Consider the following 20,284-nt stretch of genomic DNA (forward strand, 5'->3'; position numbering starts at 1 on the left):
ACAAAAAATGAGTTGCCTGACATGCACATTCCAGCTGAGGTAGAACACGGTGACATTCTGCCTTCTAATTCCAGCCCTCATGCTACAAACAAGTGTCCTTTTTATGCTCTATTTAGTACATTTTTCATATTTGGGGGCTTTTTATTGGTGACTTTGCTATTTAAAATGTTCCCTAAGCATAGTGCTGCCTAGTGTTCCAAAGTGCAAGAAGGCTCTGATGTCCCTCATGTAGAAAACATGTGGTAAGTTTCATTCAGGCATGAGTTAGTTACAGTGCTATTGGTCATAAGTTCAGTGTTAATCAATCACCAATATATATTAAATAAGGCATCTTTAAATGAAAACACACATAAAACAAGGTTTTGTACCAATCAGTTGATGAAAATGTTCTGACCAGAGGTTTGAAGGAACCTAACCCTGCATTTCTCCAAAAAGCAATGGACTATTTTTCACTAATCCACTGTTTGGTAACTTTATAGAACATAATCACCACAAATAATGAGAATCAACTACAATCCTCTTTTCCAATTTGATAAGAAAAAAGAATAAATTTCCCAAAACTAAATTCTGTAATTTCTAAACCTTCATATTAGGAATTTATATCCTTATATGATATTGCATAACTACATCTACCTATATTTATTTTTCAATAGGTTTCTTATTTTTTAATTTTTTAGAAAAAAAACCGTAGGGACTTCCCTGGTGGCACAATGGTTAAGAATCTGCCTGCCAATGCAGGGGACACAGGTTCCAGTCCCAGTCCGGGAAGATCCCACACGTCGCAGAGCAACTAAGCCCATGCGTCACAACTACTGAGTCTGTGCTCTAGAGCCCGTGATCCACAACTACCGAGCCTGCATGCCACAACTACTGAAGCCTGCGTGCCTAGAACCCGTGCTCCGCAACAGAAGAAACCACCACAATGAGAAGCCCACGCACCACAACGAAGAGTAGCCCCCTACTTGCCACAGCTAGAGAAAGCCCACAAGCAGCAACAAAGACCCAACACAGCCAAAAATAAATAAATAAATTTATTTTTTTAAAAAAGAAAATAAACTGTAATAATAGTCATCATATTTAACTACATTTGAAAGAAACATTTTACTAGGTACAATAATTTATTCCTATTTTTCTCAGGGATTCCTTGAGCTATTCAAAGAAGAGTTCAATTTTAACTTTTGAGTACACTGTTCATTCACATTCATGTGTACATAATATTTATGTCCTATAATATTATTTTTCTTAAAAAAAAAAAATGCTATTGGCAACGTACCACAAGCCAAGTCAAAAGACCAATCAATGACATACTGAAGGAAAATATCTGCAACATAGATAAAGGGCTATTTCTAATATATAAAGAGCTCTTCCAAGTAAAAGAGAATAAAAGACCAACAACCATTAAAAGACTGGACAAAAGAGTAGAGCAGACAATTCATGAAAAAAGACATACAAATGATGCTTAAACATATGAAAAGCTCAATTTCACCTGTAGTGATAGAAATACAAATTTAAACTACACTCTCGTTTCTCATCTATTAGATTGGTAAAAATTCAAAAGCTTGGCAAAATACTCTACTGGCAATGCTATGGAGAAGCAGGCACTCTCATACGTTATTGGTGGGAATGAGAAACAGTATGATTCCTTCGAGAGAATTTTGAAGTATCTAACAAAGACACACCTTTACCCAACAACCTTACTGCTAGGAATTTGCCCTGAAGACACACCTGCAGTAACATGCAAAAAGTCCATATAGTTATACAGATACAGATATATAAAGTTACTTATTGTCACATTATTTGCAATAGCAAATACTGGAGACTGGTTGCAAAAATGATGGTTCATCCACAGAGTAAAATATTATACAGTTATAAACAAATAAAATGAGGATGAGTCCTATGAAGTGATAGGTAGTGATTTCCAGGATATATTATTAAGTGAAAAGAAGCAAGGTGCTAAAAAATACAGAGCACGGTATCTTATATTGCATAAGGAGAAACAAGAATTTATATAGGGAGGTGTTTATTTTTGCAAAAAAATAAAAACCAGACCACAAGTATGATATATTGGTTACCTACAGCAGGATGGAAGGCATAAGGAAGGAATTTGAGTATATGTCTTTATAGTTTTGATTTTTGTACTCAGTTAATATTTTACATAGTCAGAAAAAAAAAATTTTTAAGAATAAATCAACTATATCCTCATACAAAATATAGACGATGAACTTAACTATATTTATATCAAATGATTAAAAAATCACGGTAAAGAAAAAAAAGTACCCAATAAGTTTGGAACATAATACTCCAACTCTATACTCTCAGGATAAACTCTAAACACAAACAAAGGAACAAAACACAACCAGTTTTAAAAAAATGCAAACAAAGAAAAACTCCAAGGAATTTGTAAGCTTTACAAATTTACAAATTTTTTTGCCAGTAGTGATACTGGTTTAACAATTTGGAAACCATTTGGTGTGCACCACAGAATTGAGGAAGTAAATATACTGATGCTGCTGGGCACCAGGACCCTTTCCACTCTGAGAATAAAGAAACACAATTATGGAACGAAGGGAAGAAAGGAAGAACCCTGTGGTTTAGAACTGCAGTTAGAGATATCAATATGAGCTTATGACTTTTTTCTTAAAAAAGTATCTCCTAGCACATGACCAAAAATGTATAACGACAGGAATGGATTATAACACACACACATATTTGCTTATATATGCCTATATATGCTTATATATGCATAACATATTTTTGAAAGGATACTCTGGAAGAAGATTGCTAATTCTGAGTCGACTGAAGGGCTGTGGTAGGAAGGAGACTTACTTTTCACTGTTTTATCCTCTATTAGAGTTGATTTTATCAAGTACATGTATTACCTATTTAAATACCATGTAATTCTTAATGTAGCCTCCAGAGCAAATATCTTCTCATCCTTTGAACTATAAAGAGAACAATCCAAAACAGACATGACATTCTAACCTTCAGGATTGCTATCTGGCTCATCTGTCTGCCAAGCTCCTTGTTGTTTAAAAGCGGCACTCCTCTTTTTCAATACTTCCAAGCCTTCCAAAGCCGTACTGTGTTCAGACAATGATTTTAATAGGGAAATGCTATTTACTAATCTGGAAAGTTCTGAACAATGTCTAGGATTATTCCAGTATTGTCTGCTTTCTCCAGCAGTTTCTACATCAATATGGTCCTGGGGTAAACTTCTAGTCCTTCCCAAGTCTTCAGATTCAGGAATATGTGATTCTGTGTCTTTGGAAATAGGATGTTTTTTTCCCAAAGGGTAAAACAAAGAATTGGAAACTTGGGTATGTGATTTATCAAGTGCAATACATTCTTCAGAGTGAATCTGACTGGCATTTAATAGTTGGATACTGTTGTCACTGCTAGAGGTTAATGGTAAATCCTGTTTGGCATTTTTGTCCAAGTCACTTCCCATAATAAAAGGCCGAGGCTGAGCCTGTTCTGAAAATAGGTTTTTTTCAGGATTCTGTTGAGTGGCTATGTTTAAAAAATGAGGAATATGTAAATTTGTGTTTATACTTTCAGATTTATTTGGGAATGAAGCGCTAACAGATTTATTACTGCCTTCTTTATTTTCTGCATATACATCATCAGTCCACTCTAAGGATGAGTCAAAATTGCTTAATGTGTCACTCCACTCCTCCTCTATTTCTTTTCCAGTGTTTCCAGCTTTCCAAGGTCCTCTGTCAAAACCCACACAAGTTTTATCACAAAACTGTGATGGCAGAATCTCTTTCATGGGAAATGTCTCTGATAGTTTGCCCGCAGTAGACGTTAAGAGAGGCAAGTGTTCACTGCCAACTTCTTTACAGCTTACATTCTCACATCTTGAATTGCCGTCATTAACCAAAGTTTCTTTCATCCAACCCTCTGAATCCTGGGAAATTCTGTTGCTTTCCTGTGATTCCTCCTCAGTGTCACTGGTTTCAAAATTGTTTAGATTAAATGTGACCTCCACAAGTGGCTGTGTTACATTACTCATAGGTTCATGAATATTATTAAGGAGTTCATTATTAGTACTACTTTTAGAAAATATGTCAGTATTATCATCAGAGATCCCAGAATTGTTACTTAGTGAAGATTCAATTTGTAGAGGTTTATACTCCTTTTCTGGTGTTCCATGTATATCTATCTCCTGAGCTTTTTTTCTAATGAGAATTGATCCTTTTATGCCCATCTGGTCATTTTGATTAAGAGGTCTTTTATTACTGTCTTGAATGTCAGATTCTGATAACAAGCCATCATTTTCTGCGCTACTACAGGTAACTGGTAAGCTGCTGCTTTCACAGAATGAAGGAATTTCTAATTTTCCTTCTTGATCCCAGGTTTGATCATTATCTTCTACTGGCTTGTCTTTGTTATAGTTTTTTCCATTTTCAGCACCTGTTTCAAAGAACTGTATCTTTTTTTGCACCAAAAGGTCTTTCCGGTTTAAATTACCAACTTGGGCCTTGGGTTTTTTTCCTATATCATTTCCATCTACCGTAGATGAATGTACAGGTGAACTCTGTGAGGATAAATACATGGCCCACCGGCTTTTATTTCTCATGGTATTTTCTGATTGATGCTGGTAGTGTAAACTTGCTGTGCTCTTCACCTCAGCAAACTCTTCCTGTTCAATTAAGCACTTTGGTTTAGTAGGAATTTTTAAACTTCCTTGTGGTTGCATTTGAGGGAAATGTCCTGTAATCTCAGAATTTAGTTCCTTAGACGTACTAGTTGATTTGGACTTCAGAAGAGCTAATATTTGGGCTTTGCTTCTAATATTTTGTGAAACTCCTAAACAGTGAGATACCAAACTATCTCTTTTCATGGGCTCATTGGTCAGTAAAGAATCTGAATGCTTATTTACAAAACTGACAGGAGAGCAAAAATAATTTTCTTTACACAGCATTTCTGGGTTAACCTTGAAGGACGAAGCAGAGACAAGTGAAGAAAAAGGTATGCCATTTCTCTCTCTGTTCTTGTAAGTGACAATGTTCTCAGTGTCTGTTGGTATATTATTTATATCTTTCTTACCAACTGTAGAAAACAAAGGAGGTGTGCTGTTGAATGGAGAAAGAAAAATAGGACCAGGCTTCTTAGCTTCAAATGAAGCAGCTGATTCATTATTTTCTGTAATAACGATTTTCTTTGGCACTTGACGTGGTCCTTGAAAACCCTAAAAATATTAAACAATTATTAGCTGTTCTATAACCTATAAAGAAAATGTAAAATGAACTGACTAAAAAAAAAAAAAAAAGGAATGTGGATGCTTTACAAGGTAAAGTAATAATTAAGATATAAAGTTTGCTAAGCTAAAATGCAAACACTCATTTGTATTAAGATTAAGGTTTACTTCCTTTCTACCTAAGCATACACTATGAAGCACTGTTTTAATCATACAGTACAATAGCTTCACAATTCACTACTTCTTAAAACAATTTTATAAATATATATTGATTTATTATTTTCAACAGAGAAACTTACAGCAAACTTCCTTTTTAAACCAGCAGGCTGACACCCAAGGGACCGGCCAGAAGATATAAACCTCTTTGAATTCAATGCTGGTGCTTCTTTAACAATATCCTGTTTGACAGCTGTGCTTCCAGTAACTTTAACCTCCTCAACTGTGATTAAGTATCGATCACTTTCTAAATTATCTCCAGGTTTCACCTAAATTTTAAAGAATTAACATCAAGATCATACACATCTAATTATTTGATTACCTATGTGTTCCAATAAGCTTCTAGCACAGGCAAAGACACAATGGATATTCAATAAATAGTTGCTGAATGAATGAATCAATAACGAAATTATTGATTACTATGCACTACTTAACTAACAACAAGCACAAAAAAAAGTAATACAACAAAAAAAATTCACTAATTTGTTTATTCAACAATATATATTAGGGTGACTTCCCTGGTGGCGCAGTGGTTAAGAATCTGCCTGGCAATGCAGGGGACACGGGTTCGAGCCCTGGTCTGCAAAGATCCCACATGCCATGGAGCAACTAAGCCTGTGCGCTACAACTACTGAGCCGGCACTCTAGAGCCCGCGAGCCACAACTACTGAGGCCCTCATGCCTAGAGCCCGTGATCCACAAGAGAAGCCACCTCAACGAGAAGTTTGTGCACTGCAACAAAGAGTAGCCCCCGTTCGCCGCAACTAAAGAAAGCCCACGCGCAGCAACGAAGACCCAACACAGCCAAAAATAAATAAATAAATTTATATTTTAAAAAATACATATTAGGGACCTATATGAGAACTTTTGTTACATGCTGGGGATACAAAGACAATCAAGGAAAAGATGCCTCCGCTCAATTCACCTAGAATTCATAAAAGTAAATGTAATTTTTAAATTAGAGCTATTAGAGACTTCCCTGGTGGCGCAGTGGTTAAGAATCTGCCTCCCAACGCTGCGGACACGGGTTTGAGCCCTGGTCTGGGAAGATCCCATGTGCCGCAGAGCAAGTAAGCCCGTGCGCCACAACTACTGAGCCTGTGCTCTAGAGCCCGTGAGCCACAACTACCGAGCCCACACACCTGCAGCCCATGCTTCGCAACAAGAGAAGCCACTGCAATGAGAAGCCCGCGCACTGCAACGAAGAGTAGCCCCCGCTTGCCACAACTAGACAAAGCCCGTGCGTAGCAACAAAGACCCAATGCAGCTAAAAAACATTAATTAAAAAACAATTAGAGCTATTAAATAATCAGTTATATATATATATTTATAAATTAATGTGAATTAGATACATACTCATAATTATCACAAATTATTATAAATTGTTAGTTAACCATATTCCCAAGAAAGCATTTTTAATCACTTTAATAAACAAATACAGCACTTGCCACCACTTCTGACTGCAGCATAAAAATAAGATTATCAACCTAGTTGATAATATACAAAATCTGTGTATTATCACAGATAATGTGCTCAATCTTTACTCATGAAATAATTTTAAATGAAATAATAACAACAGTCATTACCATCACTAAGTATCTACTAAAACAGTGCTTCTCCAAGACCCTCTTTTGGTAAGTATAAAAATTCCACAACAACTACTGTCATAAAAGTTAAAAACAGATTAAGTACCATGGCCAAAATCAACACAGTGATAATAAGAATATGCATTTTAGCACTTTGAGAATCACTGTACTAAACTGCTAGGCACTTTGCCTAAGCTATTTCTAACTTCCCCACCAACCGAGTAGTCTGTCTCCAGTCTACATTTGACAGCTGAGAAGCTGAACACAGAGAGGTTAGGTTAGCTAGGAAGTATGTGAAAGTGGGAAATAAACCAAGAACAAACAAATTCTAATATCTCATTCTTTTTTTTTTTTTTTTTTTTTTTTTTCCATATGCGGGCCTCACACTGTTGTGGCCTCTCCCGTTGTGGAGCGCAGGCTCACGGGCCCAGCCGCTCCGCGGCATGTGGGATCTTCCCGGAGCGGGGCACGAACCCGTGTCCCCTGCATTGGCAGGCGGATTCTCAACCACTGCGCCACCAGGGAAGCCCTAATATCCTCATTCTTTACACTAAAATATTCCCTTCCATTTTCCAACAGAGGAAAACATGGAATAAATATCTGAGAAAATATTTTAAATTGGAATAATTTCACAAAATATATCCCACTGTAGGTCTCTGCTTATCAAAACCACATAATAGATTTTTTTTTTTTTTTTTTTTTTTTTTTTTTGCGATACGCGGGCCTCTCACTGCTGTGGCCTCTCCCGTTGCGGAGCACAGGCTCCGGACGCGCAGGCTCAGCGGCCATGGCTCACGGGCCCAGCCGCTCCGCAGCATTTGGGATCTTCCCGGACCGGGGCACGAACCCGTGTCCCCTGCATCGGCAGGCGGATTCTCAACCACTGCGCCACCAGGGAAGCCCCACATAATAGATTTAGAGTCACTTTCTGGGTTCAAATCCCAGCCTTACCACTTTAACTCTATAAGCATGGTCAAGTTATTTAAACTTTCAGTACCATACTCCTAATCTATAAAAATCACAGGGTTGTATAAAGATTAAATGAAACAATATCTAAAAGCTGTTAGCAGAGTCTGGCTAATAATAAATGTTCAATAAATACTAGCTATAATTATTAGTATTAGTACCATCACTATACTATTTTACAGTATTCACAAAGGAACTAAGATTTAACAATAACTTAAAAATAAGATAAATTAAAATACCTCAAGGCACTTAAGAAATAAACTCTCCAAACATTCTCCTTTGTCATCGTATAGAATTGCCTATATTAAAACAAAAAAAGTGTTAAAAATGTTAAAAAGGGACACAACACAATTCCACTTTTCTTAAACATCTTCAAAGCAAATCAAAAATTGTTATATAAGTAAATCATGTAATGAAAGGAATACCCACTTTGTAAACTTGGATTAGCAAGTGCATCTATCTCAAATGTTTACGAAGCATCCATTCAGTGTGTGCAAGAGAGCAAAGGCATACACATAAATTCAAGAACTTATTCCCTACCAGGAGAATCTTGGAATGGAATCAGGGAGAAGACAGAATCGGAATGAGTTATAGGAGGTTAAACAGGAAACACGATCAGTAAAGAGATTATTGTAATGGTATGATATGAAGGATCAAGGAGATAATTAGAGCTTGAAATAAGTCATTAGTACTAGGATAAGACAATTGTATAAGAGGCATAAAGAGTAAAACTTATTGAACATGCAGGATATGGAAGAAAAAGGAAACTAAGGTGATTATCATTTTCTGGCTTTCTCCTCATGTCTCTCTAGCTCTGTAGCCACTTTTCAAAGCAGCTTCTCTACTAGCCCCTTAAACACTGCTGTTTCCATCACTTTGGCTAATAGTTAGCAGTTCCTTAAAAGAGTGAACACAGAGTTACCACATGATCCAGCAATTCCAGTCCTAAGTACCATATATGTACAGAGAAATGAAAACATGTCTTCAGAAAAACTTGCATACAAATGTTCAGAGCATCATTGTTCATAATACCAAAAAGTAGAAACAACTCAAAAGTTCATCAATTGATGAATGGATAAACAAAGTGGGATATATCCATAAAGTAGAATATTATTCAGCAATAAAAAGGAATAAAGTATTGGTACATGGTTCAACATGGATGAACCTTGAAAACATGCTAAATGAAAGAAGTCATTCACAAAAGACCACTTATTGTATCATTCCATTCATGTGAATAGTCCAGGATATGCAAATGTGTCAAGACAGTAAGTAGATTGGGACTGCGGGTTGGGTACTGAGTAGTGCCTTTATGGTATCTCTTTCTGGGGTGACAAAAATATTCTAAAATTAGACTGCGGTAATAGTTGCAAAACTGTGAATATATCGAGTTGTATACTTTAAATGGGTGTAATGAAAAATATGTGAATTGTATCTCAATAAAGCAGTTAAAAATTTTGGTATTTCTAAGGTCTCCTACCTTTTCTTCTCTACTCTTTACATTCTATTCTCCATCCCTGAGCACATTATTCACAAAAATCATGTCGCACTTCTGCTCAAATGTCTCCACAGCTCCCAAAGAATAAGACAAAAGTCCCTACGTTAGCCAATAAGGCCTACATAGTCCCCTTTATCTTCATTCTTACCCTTGCTCACTCTACTTGTTGTTTGCCTAACTCACTAGACATACATCTTCATTTAGTTTACTGGTCTGTCTCCTCCATGTTATTTCCACAAAGCCAGGGATTTAACTGTTTTGTTACCTGCTGCATCTGCTAGAACAGTGTGTAACTCATAACAGGTGCTCAAAAAGTATTTGTTAAATAAATGAATGAAGGAATCCACTCCAGGAGCTTCAAATATCATCTAAATGCCAAGTACTCCCAATCTACATCAGTAGCCCAAAACTGCTTCCTGAGTTCCAGGTCCCTATCGCCAATTACTTACGTGTTTTCATGACACTGCAAATTCGGTATGTCCAAAATGAAACTGAAAATCTTCATTGTTCCCCCTAAACTTGCTTTTCTTTTTCATATATCCTATCTCACTCAATACCATAATCATAATACAGAAACCTGAAAGTCATTCTGGATACTCTTCACCTTCCATATCCAAGACCTTAAGATTCTATAATATTTTCACAATTTCTCTCTAATCATCCTTTCTCTCCATTGTCAGTGCTGAGGCCTCCTTGGTCAGACCCCCATCACTTTTCATCTACATTATTCTATAGCCTCTTTATTATAACTGTCTTCCTAAATCCAATCTTTCATCCTACATAACTTAAAAGGTATGTCAGACATTGCTGCCAGAGTGATCTTTCTAAAATAGAGACATGCTTATGTCATTCTGCTTCTAATTCTTCACTGGCTCCTCAAGCTGAGCACACAAAGTCCTTCATGATATGGCTCCTGCCTACCTCTTTAGCTGTGTATTCTACAGTTTCCCCACACGGGACCTTCATTCCAGCCAGAGCCAATTGTTTATAGTTCCCCAGAAATATTTCACACTGTTGCACACCTCCACACCGTTACAGCAATGACACCATCTTCAGCTCCCCTACTTCCGACCTATCAATTTTGTTTACAAAACAAAACAAATACTCAAAAAAATACTCTTCATCTGGAAAGACTTCTCTGAACCAGAGTCAAATTTTGAGGTCTCTCATTTGTAATTTCATAGACCGTTAAGCATATCTCTGTATATACTCTAATCCTTAGGCGCTTAGATAAAATTCCCTTGAAGACAAAAACTGTAACAGTTACTATTTATTGCATGCTTAAAATGTGCCAGGTACTTCGTTAAGAGGTTTATTTGTTTTCTTATTTAATCCTCAAGAAAACTTTATGAAGTATCATTTTCCCCATTTTACAAAGAAGACACTATACGCCTTGAGGGACTAAATAACTTATCAAGATTACACATCTAGTAAGTGAAGAGCAGGATCAGGCTAATGTCTACTTGACATTAACTGCCCTCCTACACTGCTTCCATACGTCTTATTTGAATTTTCCCACTGCCCAGCAGCAATATATGTTTACTGAATGATAACTCAGTTAATGGAAAATGAATAACCCTGACAGTAAGAATCTGAATACATAGAGAAAAGGCATTACTAGCAAGAAAAATACTGTAAGCAATAGCTTGGATTTGGGAACAAGGGTTAGGATATGAGATTGTTAATTTTCCTGGATCATAGAAAAACTCCCTGAGACTATCTTGTATTTATCTTGCTTTCCTGTAACCTACCAGTGTGAGGTATATAATGGACACTCAATAAATATAAGCTATAGATGAAAATAAAGTTGGACAATACCACTAGCATAACCTTAATACTTATGATTTTGTACCAAAAGAAGACATGAAAGATAGGCAGAATCCAATCATATGTCTTTTTAACATAACACAAACTATGTAAGATTTTAAAGACTTGGCCATAACTGAATAGGAAGAACACCAAAAAAAAAAAAAAAAAAAACCCAGTGTTTTACAGAGCAGCATTGGACAGTGAATGGATTAATTAGTTTAAAAGTATTGGGCTTCCCTGGTGGCGCAATGGTTGAGAGTCCACCTGCTGACGCAGGGAACGCGGGTTCGTGCCCCGGTCCGGGAAGATCCCACATGCGCAGAGCGGCTGGGCCCATGAGCCATGGCCGCTGAGCCTGTGCTCCGCAACGGGAGAGGCCACAACAGTGAGAGGCTCACGTACCAAAAAAAAAAAAAAAAAAAAAAAAAAAAAAAAGTATCTAGCCTGTTTGACTTAAGTTGACTAAATATTGAGCTAGGACTCAACTAAAAGTTAAACTAGGGCTTCCCTGGTGGCGCAGTGGTTGAGAATCCGCCTGCCAATGCAGGGGACGCGGGTTCGTGCCCTGGTCCAGGAAGATCCCACATGCCGCGGAGCGGCTGGGCCCGTGAGCCATGGCCGCTGAGCCTGCGCGTCCGGAGCCTGTGCTCCGCAAAGGGAGAGACCACAACAGTGAGAGGCCCGCCTACCACACACACACACACACACAAAAAAAAAAAAAAAAAAAAAAAGCTAAACTAAACTAGGTTTATAAACTGAATAAGATCTGTAAGCTGAAACTGAAGGCTTAAGGCAAAACTAGCTTTTCTTTTACTTTTCTGGTTTTTTGTTATTGTTTTTAAAGAATAGTGCTCATTTCCTTCCCTACCATCTTTTTTATTTTATTTTCTTTGGCCACGCCACACAGCTTGCAGGATCTTAGTTCCCCAACCAGGGATGGAACCTGGGCCCTCGGCAGTGAAAGAGCAGAGTCCTAACCACTAGACCACCAGGGAATTCCTACTTTTCTGCTTTAACAAATCAAATGTTAATTTAAAAAATGATAAGTACTCTTTCTACATTAAAAATTTTCTCTTAGTGATAATTTCAGAGTGATAAATATGTAGAATAAGGACAGAATATGGAGATCTTTAACTGCTGGCTTCATTCAGGCCACAATCTTGTCAACGTGTCCTATATGTTATCAACTCATCTAAAATAAAGTTCTTCTTTTAAATTAGTAATATTAAAAGAAACAATAGAATGGCTAGGGCATGGGTTCTGGAGCCACAAAATCTAAATTAATAAACGACTCCTCCACTTTCTAGCTGTGAGATCTATGGGCTTCATCTCTCTGAGACTCAGCTTCATCATCAAAAAAATAAAGATAAAAGTAGTACCTAAATAATAGGGGAGTTATAAAGACTAAGTAAGTTGATACATTTAAAGCATTATGCCTGGTACATGGTAAGCACTTGATAAGTTTTTTTTAAAGAAATCAAAACAGGGTGATGGGCCAAATGGGTGAAGGGGGTCAAAAGATACAAATATCCACTTACAAAATAAATAAGTCATGGGGATATAATGTACAGTACGGTGACTATAGTTAATAACACTGTATTGTATATTTGAAAGTTGCTGAGAGTAAACCTTAAAAGCCCTCATCACATGGAAAAGAAAAAGAATTTTCCTAACTATGGATGTTGATGGATGGTAACTAGACTTATTATGATCATTCTGCAATGTATATAAACATCAAATATCAAATCATTAAGTTGTACACCTGAAACAAATAATGTTACATGTCAAAAATATACCTCAGGGCTTCCCTGGTAGTGCAGTGGTTGGGAGTCCGCCTGCCGATGCAGGGGATACAGGTTCGTGCCCTGGTCCGGGAGGATCCTGCATGCCGTGGACCAGCTGGGCCCATGGGCCATGGCTGCTGGGCCTGCGCGTCCGGAGCCTGTGCTCCGCAATGGGAGAGGCCGCAGTGTTGAGAGGCCCGCATACAGCAAAAAATAAAATAAAATAAAAAATAAAATAAAATAAAATATATATATATATATATATATACACACATACATATATATATATATATATATATATATCTCAATAAAATAAATGACTACAGCAGATTACTCTGTGGATGGGCTTAATCCCATCAGTGGAGGGCCTATATAGAACACAACAGCCAATAAAAGAAAACTCCTCCTGCCTGTCTTTGAGCTGAGACATCAGTTTTTTCCTACCTTCTGACTCATACTGAAATACTGGCTCTTCCTGGGTCTCAAGCCTGTTGGCATAAACACTAAAACCACATTATTAGTTCTCCTGGGTCTCCAGCTTGCCAACTACAGATGGTGGGACTCGTCAGCCTCCATGATCACATAAGCCAATTCCTTACAATAAATCTGTTTTCTCCATAGAGAGAACAACAAAGAGAGACAGAGATAATTTATATATAAGAGCATGTAGGCCTGAGTCCTGAGTAAAAATTTTAAGTATGGGAAGAGAATGAGCCCACAGAAAATACACAGAAGTGGGAAGTAAGCAACATCAGGAGAGCATGGTGTCACAGAAGTCAAATGAAGAAGAGGTGTTGTGAAGAATGGAAGAGATAAGGGTATTAAATAAGGTCACAAGGACTGATAAGAGGAGAATATGAAAATTTGACAGATGGAGATAATCAGGGTGGGAAAAGAAACCCAAGGAAGTATCACCATATCTAGTAGGGTCAAAGATTATCCTAGTAAATAATTTTCTCAAGACTGATAGGATCATATCATAAAATAACAGATTCAAAGAAAATCCAAAACTGGAAAAATTCTATACATAATTTCAGAAATTGGCAGCTTTTCTAAAATGGTATGTCAACTCTGTATGTACCATTACACTGTGAGTATCGTGTTAGAAATATATTTTAATAGTAGTTTTTTCTGTATAGTTAAACTCTTATTACCTGCAAAGAAAAAAGTGTGCCGGGACTTCCCTGGTGGCACAGTGGTGAAGAATCCGCCTGCCAATGCAGGGGACATGGGTTCAAGCCCTGGTCCGGGAAGATCCCACATGGCGCAGAGCAACTAAGATTGTGTACCACAACTACTGAGTCTGTGCACTCTAGAGCCCGTGAGCCACAACTGCTGAGTCCATGTGCCACAACTACTGAAGCCCGTGCGCCTAGAGCCCATGCTCTACAACAAGAGAAGCCACTGCAATAAGAAGCCCACGCATTTCAGGGAAGAGTAGCCCCGCCCGACCCCCCCCCGCCCCCCGCCCCGCTCAATGCAATTAGAGAAAGCCTGCACGCAGCAACAAAGACCCAATGCAGCCATAAATAAATAAACAAATTAAAAAAAAAAAAAAAAGTGTGCCAAAATTCCTGAAAAGTTTCATAGTATTAACTAAACTTTTATAATGCACAAATGAATCACTGTGGTATGGGAATCATTTGACAACTTCTGTTTTCATATCACATCAGCTTATGGACATATCTAAGATTTTATCATCTACAGTTTCCTTTTATTTTTTTTGCGTTACGCAGGCCTCTGACCACTGTGGCCTCCTCTCCCGTTGCAGAGCACAGGCTCCGGAGGCGCAGGCTCAGCGGCCATGGCTCACGGGTGCAGCCGCTCCGCGGCATGTGGGATCTTCCCGGACCAGGGCAAGAACCCACGTGCCCTGCATCAGCAGGCGGATTCTCAACCACTGCGCCACCAGGGAAGCCCTACAAAGTTTTCTTAATATTCAATCAAAAGGCAAGAACCCAACTCTTAGACTCCGTAGTCAACTGTTTTGCACTTACTTTGTTTCCTAAGTGAGTAATCTTCAGAATTCCATCTTGCCACACTTTAGACTTCTTCATCTTTTGATGAGTATATAGTACCTTATTTCCAAAAGTACAAAGGAAAGAAATGGTTTCTATTTGCAAGTATTAAATGTTATATATTTTTATACCCCTCCTACCTATATAAAATATTTAAGACATCTTTTATCAAAATAAAAGCACAGATATCATAACAATAACAACAAACACCACCACCAACAAAAAAACCTGGTAGCAAAAGGCAAGGGAGGGGGGCTTCCCTGGTGGCGCAGTGGTTGAGAGTCCGCCTGCCGATGCAGGGGACGCGGGTTCGTGCCCTAGTCCGGGAGGATCCCGCGTGCCGCGGAGTGGCTGGGCCCGTGAGCAACGGCCGCTGGGCCTGCGCGTCCGGAGGGCTCCGCAGCGGGAGAAGCAGCAGCAGGAGAGGCAGCAGCGGAGAAAGACCCGTGTACCACAAAAAAAAAAGGCAAGGGAGAGGAGAAAGGAGAGGTAAAATCTAAGGAAGAAACTGAAAAGTTAACTAAGCAACAAAAACTATTTTGAGCTTCCTAGTCATTTGTGGGATAGAAAAAATTGAACAGTTCTCAAAGTCCAGGAGTACAGAGACTCCTGGAGGTGCCCCCCTCAAGATTTTGTCAGGGGTCTGTGAAGTCAAAACTATTTTCATGATGTTGTTTGCATTTCAATCTCATTCCTTTGGTCATGTACTTAGTAGAAGCTCCCAAGTTTATATATATGCAATATTGCAAGATTCAATTTCCGAACGAATGCAGAAGCAGAACTGAGAAGCTAGCAGTCTTCTATTAAGTCAAATATTAAAGGGATTTGCAAAAAATGCATAGCATTGCTACTCTTTACAATATGTTTCTGTTGTTATTGTTTTTGGACCATAAGCTTTTCATTAAAAATGTAATCTATGTTAAATGTAATGGGCTTCTTATTTTTAATGAATTAATAAACATTTAAAAAATTTCCATTATAATTTCTAATATGAAAGACAGCAATAGATATAAGCCCCATAATCAAAAATTCTTTGGGGTCCTCAATAATTTTTAAGAGTATAAAAGGGTCCTGAGGGCTTCCTTGGTGGCACAGTGGTTAAGAATCTGCCTGCCAATGCAGGGGACACCGGTTCGAGCCCTAGTCTGGGAAGATCTCACATGCCGCGGAGCAACTAAGCCCATGAGCCACAACTACTGAGCCTGCACATCTGCAGCCTGTGCTACACAACCGGAGAGGCCATGACAGTGAGAGGCTCGCGCACTGCGATGAAGAGTGGCCCCCGCTCGCCACAACTGGAGAAAGCCCACGAACAGAAATGAAGACCCAACACAGCCCAAAATTAATTAATTAATTAATTAATTTTTTAAGAGTGTCCTGAGACCAAACAGGTTATGAACCACTAATCTTGAAGAGGCATGCCAGTCCTTCAAGAGAAAGAAATTATTTCCTGGTCCCAAACTTCCAAAGAATTTGTTCCAAAGGACTTTGTATAACCAATGTGTAGGATTTCCAGACACAATATAGGGCAATATTTGGGACATACATACTTATACTAAAAAAATTATTCACTGTTTATCTGAAATTCAAATTTAACTGAATGTCCTTCTTTTAGGTTTGGGTTTGTTTTTTATTTTTTTAATTTATTTTAGGTTTTTGTGCTGAATCTGGCAAGACATTTGTGAAACATGGAAAGAAGGAAGAAAAAAGGAAATAGTGAAAATTGATAAGACTTACAATAAACTCTTGGCTTTCCATTGTTTCTTCTGAAATTATATATAGTCAGGTCCAAAAAATAATCAGTGGTCATTCAACAATTTATATCACCTAAAATGAAAAATGACAAAGAATATTCAACCCTGATGAACAGAGTAAGTATCAAATACAATTTTTCCCCCACAAACTCTTGACCAGAGAGAGGCATCTAAGCGTCCTGAGACTATGTAACTGTCAAGGCAAACACAGGTATAGGGAATTCCCTGATGCTTCAGTGGTTAGGACTCCACGCTTTCACTGATGAGGGCCCGGGTTCAATCCCTGGTCAGGGAACTAAGATCCCACAAGCCATGTGGCATGGCAAAAAAAAAAAAAAAAAACCCCACAGGTGTAATCAAATTATCTGCCACTGAGGACACGATAGAATAGTGACACTACATTGTGGAAAAAGAATTTGCCAAGTAAAGAGAAAACCAAGTAAAATATATAAAATAATTAGTAGGCTGCAAACATTTTTCCAGCTGCCAATATATGTATCAGAAAATATGATTCTTCCCTTCCCCCCAAGCTTGATTCTTTATAGAAAAAGCTTCAATTTTTAAAATTTTCTGAATTTCTACGATCACCACAAGATGGCCCTCTTGCATTTCAAATTTTTCATTTTACATTTTAAAGTCAATATAATACAGTATCTTAGACCAAATATACATTATAATACTTCTCCAAGGAAAATCCTTTCCAATATCATTGCAGTGAGTACTGTAGTTATCCTACGTTATTGGATAAAATTGTTACTGTGGACAAATTCAGAAATCTAAAATCAGAGGGTGAATTGAAGAAGTAAATAGAGATGTCGAAGAAAATTATTTTTAACCACTGCCTTAGGTCCCTGGGCCAACATCATTAGCATCACCTGGGAACCAGTTAGAAATTCAAATTCTTGGGTCTTGACCTATTAAATTATAAAGTCTGGGGTTGGGGCCGGATAGCCTGTAATTTAACAAGCCCTGCAGGTGATAGTGATACATGCTCAAATTTGAAACCTAGATGGATTCAATAAAGCTATAGTTTGCAATTCTGGATTAAATTCATCCCATATACATAAAAAATATATAAAAACAGGCCACCTACATATTATTTATAAATGACATATATTTGTACTTACTGCGTGCCAGACATTGTGCTAGGCCGAGATACTAAATTGAACAAAATACTATTCCTAGTCTCAAGGAATTTTCAGTATAGCAGGGTAATAAACGGTAATTACAATCAAATGTGGCAGGAATAAGCACAGGAGGGGCACCCAACTCGGTCTAAGGCATCAAACAAGGTTTCCTGAAAGACATAATATCTAAGCTGTAAACTGAAATAATCATTAACCAAGGAAAAATGCCAGGGAAGCTATTTCCAAATAGGAATCAACATGTCCAAAATCCTGTGGAAGACACAGCAACACATAATCAAGGAACTCTAGTACAATCAAGTGTAAGATAGTGAGTTGTGAGAAATAACATCGAAAAAGTGAACAATAACAGGATTCAAGGGGCCTTCTATTTTATGCTAAGTTGTTTGGACTTTCTGTAAAGACAGTAGGAGGCCAAGACAGGATTTTAAGAATAAGATTACATAATGTGACTTGGGTTTTAACAAAGATTGCTCTGGCTGCCAAATGGAGAAAGGATGTGGCAAGGGGTACGCAAATGAGTTGTGAATACTTGCCCCACAACACAGTGCACAGGACAGAACCCAGACCTACAGAGGCACTGCGTTTCAGAAATATAACTCCCATATCCAATATCCCTCCCCTGCGGCCCACGGGATTGCTAGATGCCCAATGAAATCCAAGAAGATAACAGAGAGGTCCAGAGAAACACATCATTCACTGCTACTTTTATAGCAACTTGCTTCTAGCCACTGAATGGGTTAGACATTCTATATATGTAGGTAAGACGACATGGTGTCAAAACAATGCTTGGCATGTGGCAGTTGTTAACATTAGGTCCCTTTAATAACAGCTATTATTTACTCAGTGCAATTATATGCTAGACACTGTTAAAATGCTTTAAATGTTCACACCTTATGGTATAGATATTATTTTTTATATTCATTTTACAAAAAAGGAAAATAGGTATGTAATTTGCCTAAGATCATGAAGTAAATAAATGGCAGATTCAGAATTCAAAACTAAGTAGGCTAAATTCTGGTGCTCATATTCACAAAAACTACATTATGTGACTATTTGTTGAACGCCAACTGTATCAGGCAGGAATGGGACTAGATACTTTACATATAATATTTATCAGCCTCATAATCCTGAAAAGTAGTTATTACCATCACAATTTACATATTAGAAATCCAGTATTTACTAATTTAGGATTGCTTATATGCTATTTACAAATTGCAAAATAAAATTTCCCATTGTTTTCCTAAATTAGAACTATTACTTGTTTAAAATTTAAAAGGAACTGAGGAGATCCAAACTCACATATGTGGTAAGTTAGTTTATAGGACTAGACAATGAAAAAAAAAAAAAAGGCTAACTGGATCTTAAAATATTTAGAAGAAGCCCTAATTCCCACATTCAAAGGTGAGTCAACACCCCTTTCTTACCATTAAACAGGAAAAACGTTTTTAGCGAAAGCATTATATATTTCAGTGAGGTGCAAAGATAAAAAGCCTTCTGAAAGTATTCATCTATCCATATCTCTAAAACAAATCAAGTGTTGACCAACCTCTAGTGGGTGAAAGCTTAATGTGCAAATAAGTTTTTGGTATGGAGACCCTAGACGTTCTGTGATACTTAAGTACAGAAATACATACATATCTTCACACATACATTATTGTGCTGCTTTATAGATTTATGTATAAATTCTGTGTTACCACTAAAATATGAGATGTTTTCTGTCAAGCACGACGAGATGTTTCTGGTCCTTTTGTTTTGGAACAAGCAGGATCTTCCGAATCCCTAAATGATTCACAGATTTAAAAGTTTAAGAGTCACGAACCCGATAGCTTTTTAAGAAAGCATCCAGTCCAGACAACCAAAAGAAGCTCACATTTCATTTGACAAAGTTTAATTACCATCATTCTGTGTAACCAAATGACAGTGGAGAATTAACCCTTTGTCAGTCCTAAAAACAAAGAGCAAAACCATCTCTGGCTCTCACACGTATGTGGGAACTGCAAAACAAGGGCTGGGAAAGGCGGTGAAGAGGAGACACCAATTCTTACAAGTCGTCCGAGAACCCTGTGATCCAATCCTGTTTCCACACGGCTTCCTCACCGGTCCGCTTCTGGCGGAGCAAATTCCTTCGTCCAGTCGCGCCAAAATCAGTGACACCACCTCTCGCACAAAACTCCAGCTTAACCCTCCTTACTCCTCGGAAACTCCGTGAAACAGCTCACTTCACACATCTATCGCACAAAATCCATTTTCGAACGTCTCCCGCGAAAGGCCGTGACGTCATCCAGTAGCGACCACACCAGATCAA

The 20,284-nt window shown here is 37.9% G+C and overlaps 1 protein-coding gene across 1 annotated transcript in view; it reads right to left on the reverse strand.

Annotated features, from left to right (window-relative positions):
* Positions 1–20,268, reverse strand: part of ZGRF1 (zinc finger GRF-type containing 1) — a 73,252-nt gene extending 52,984 nt beyond the window's left edge. The window contains exons 1-7 of the mRNA XM_067036493.1: positions 20,025–20,268; positions 17,959–18,128; positions 16,815–16,904; positions 15,057–15,137; positions 8,211–8,270; positions 5,503–5,688; positions 2,983–5,194 (exon numbers count right to left, since the gene is read on the reverse strand). Coding sequence (XP_066892594.1) covers positions 2,983–5,194; positions 5,503–5,688; positions 8,211–8,270; positions 15,057–15,137; positions 16,815–16,835 — 2,560 coding nt within the window. The 5' untranslated portion in view covers positions 16,836–16,904; positions 17,959–18,128; positions 20,025–20,268. The remainder of the gene's footprint in view (positions 1–2,982; positions 5,195–5,502; positions 5,689–8,210; positions 8,271–15,056; positions 15,138–16,814; positions 16,905–17,958; positions 18,129–20,024) is intronic.
* Positions 20,269–20,284: the final 16 nt, after the last annotated feature.

The sequence above is a fragment of the Kogia breviceps genome, chromosome 6 (assembly GCF_026419965.1).
Source record: "Kogia breviceps isolate mKogBre1 chromosome 6, mKogBre1 haplotype 1, whole genome shotgun sequence".
Lineage (NCBI taxonomy): Eukaryota > Metazoa > Chordata > Mammalia > Artiodactyla > Physeteridae > Kogia > Kogia breviceps.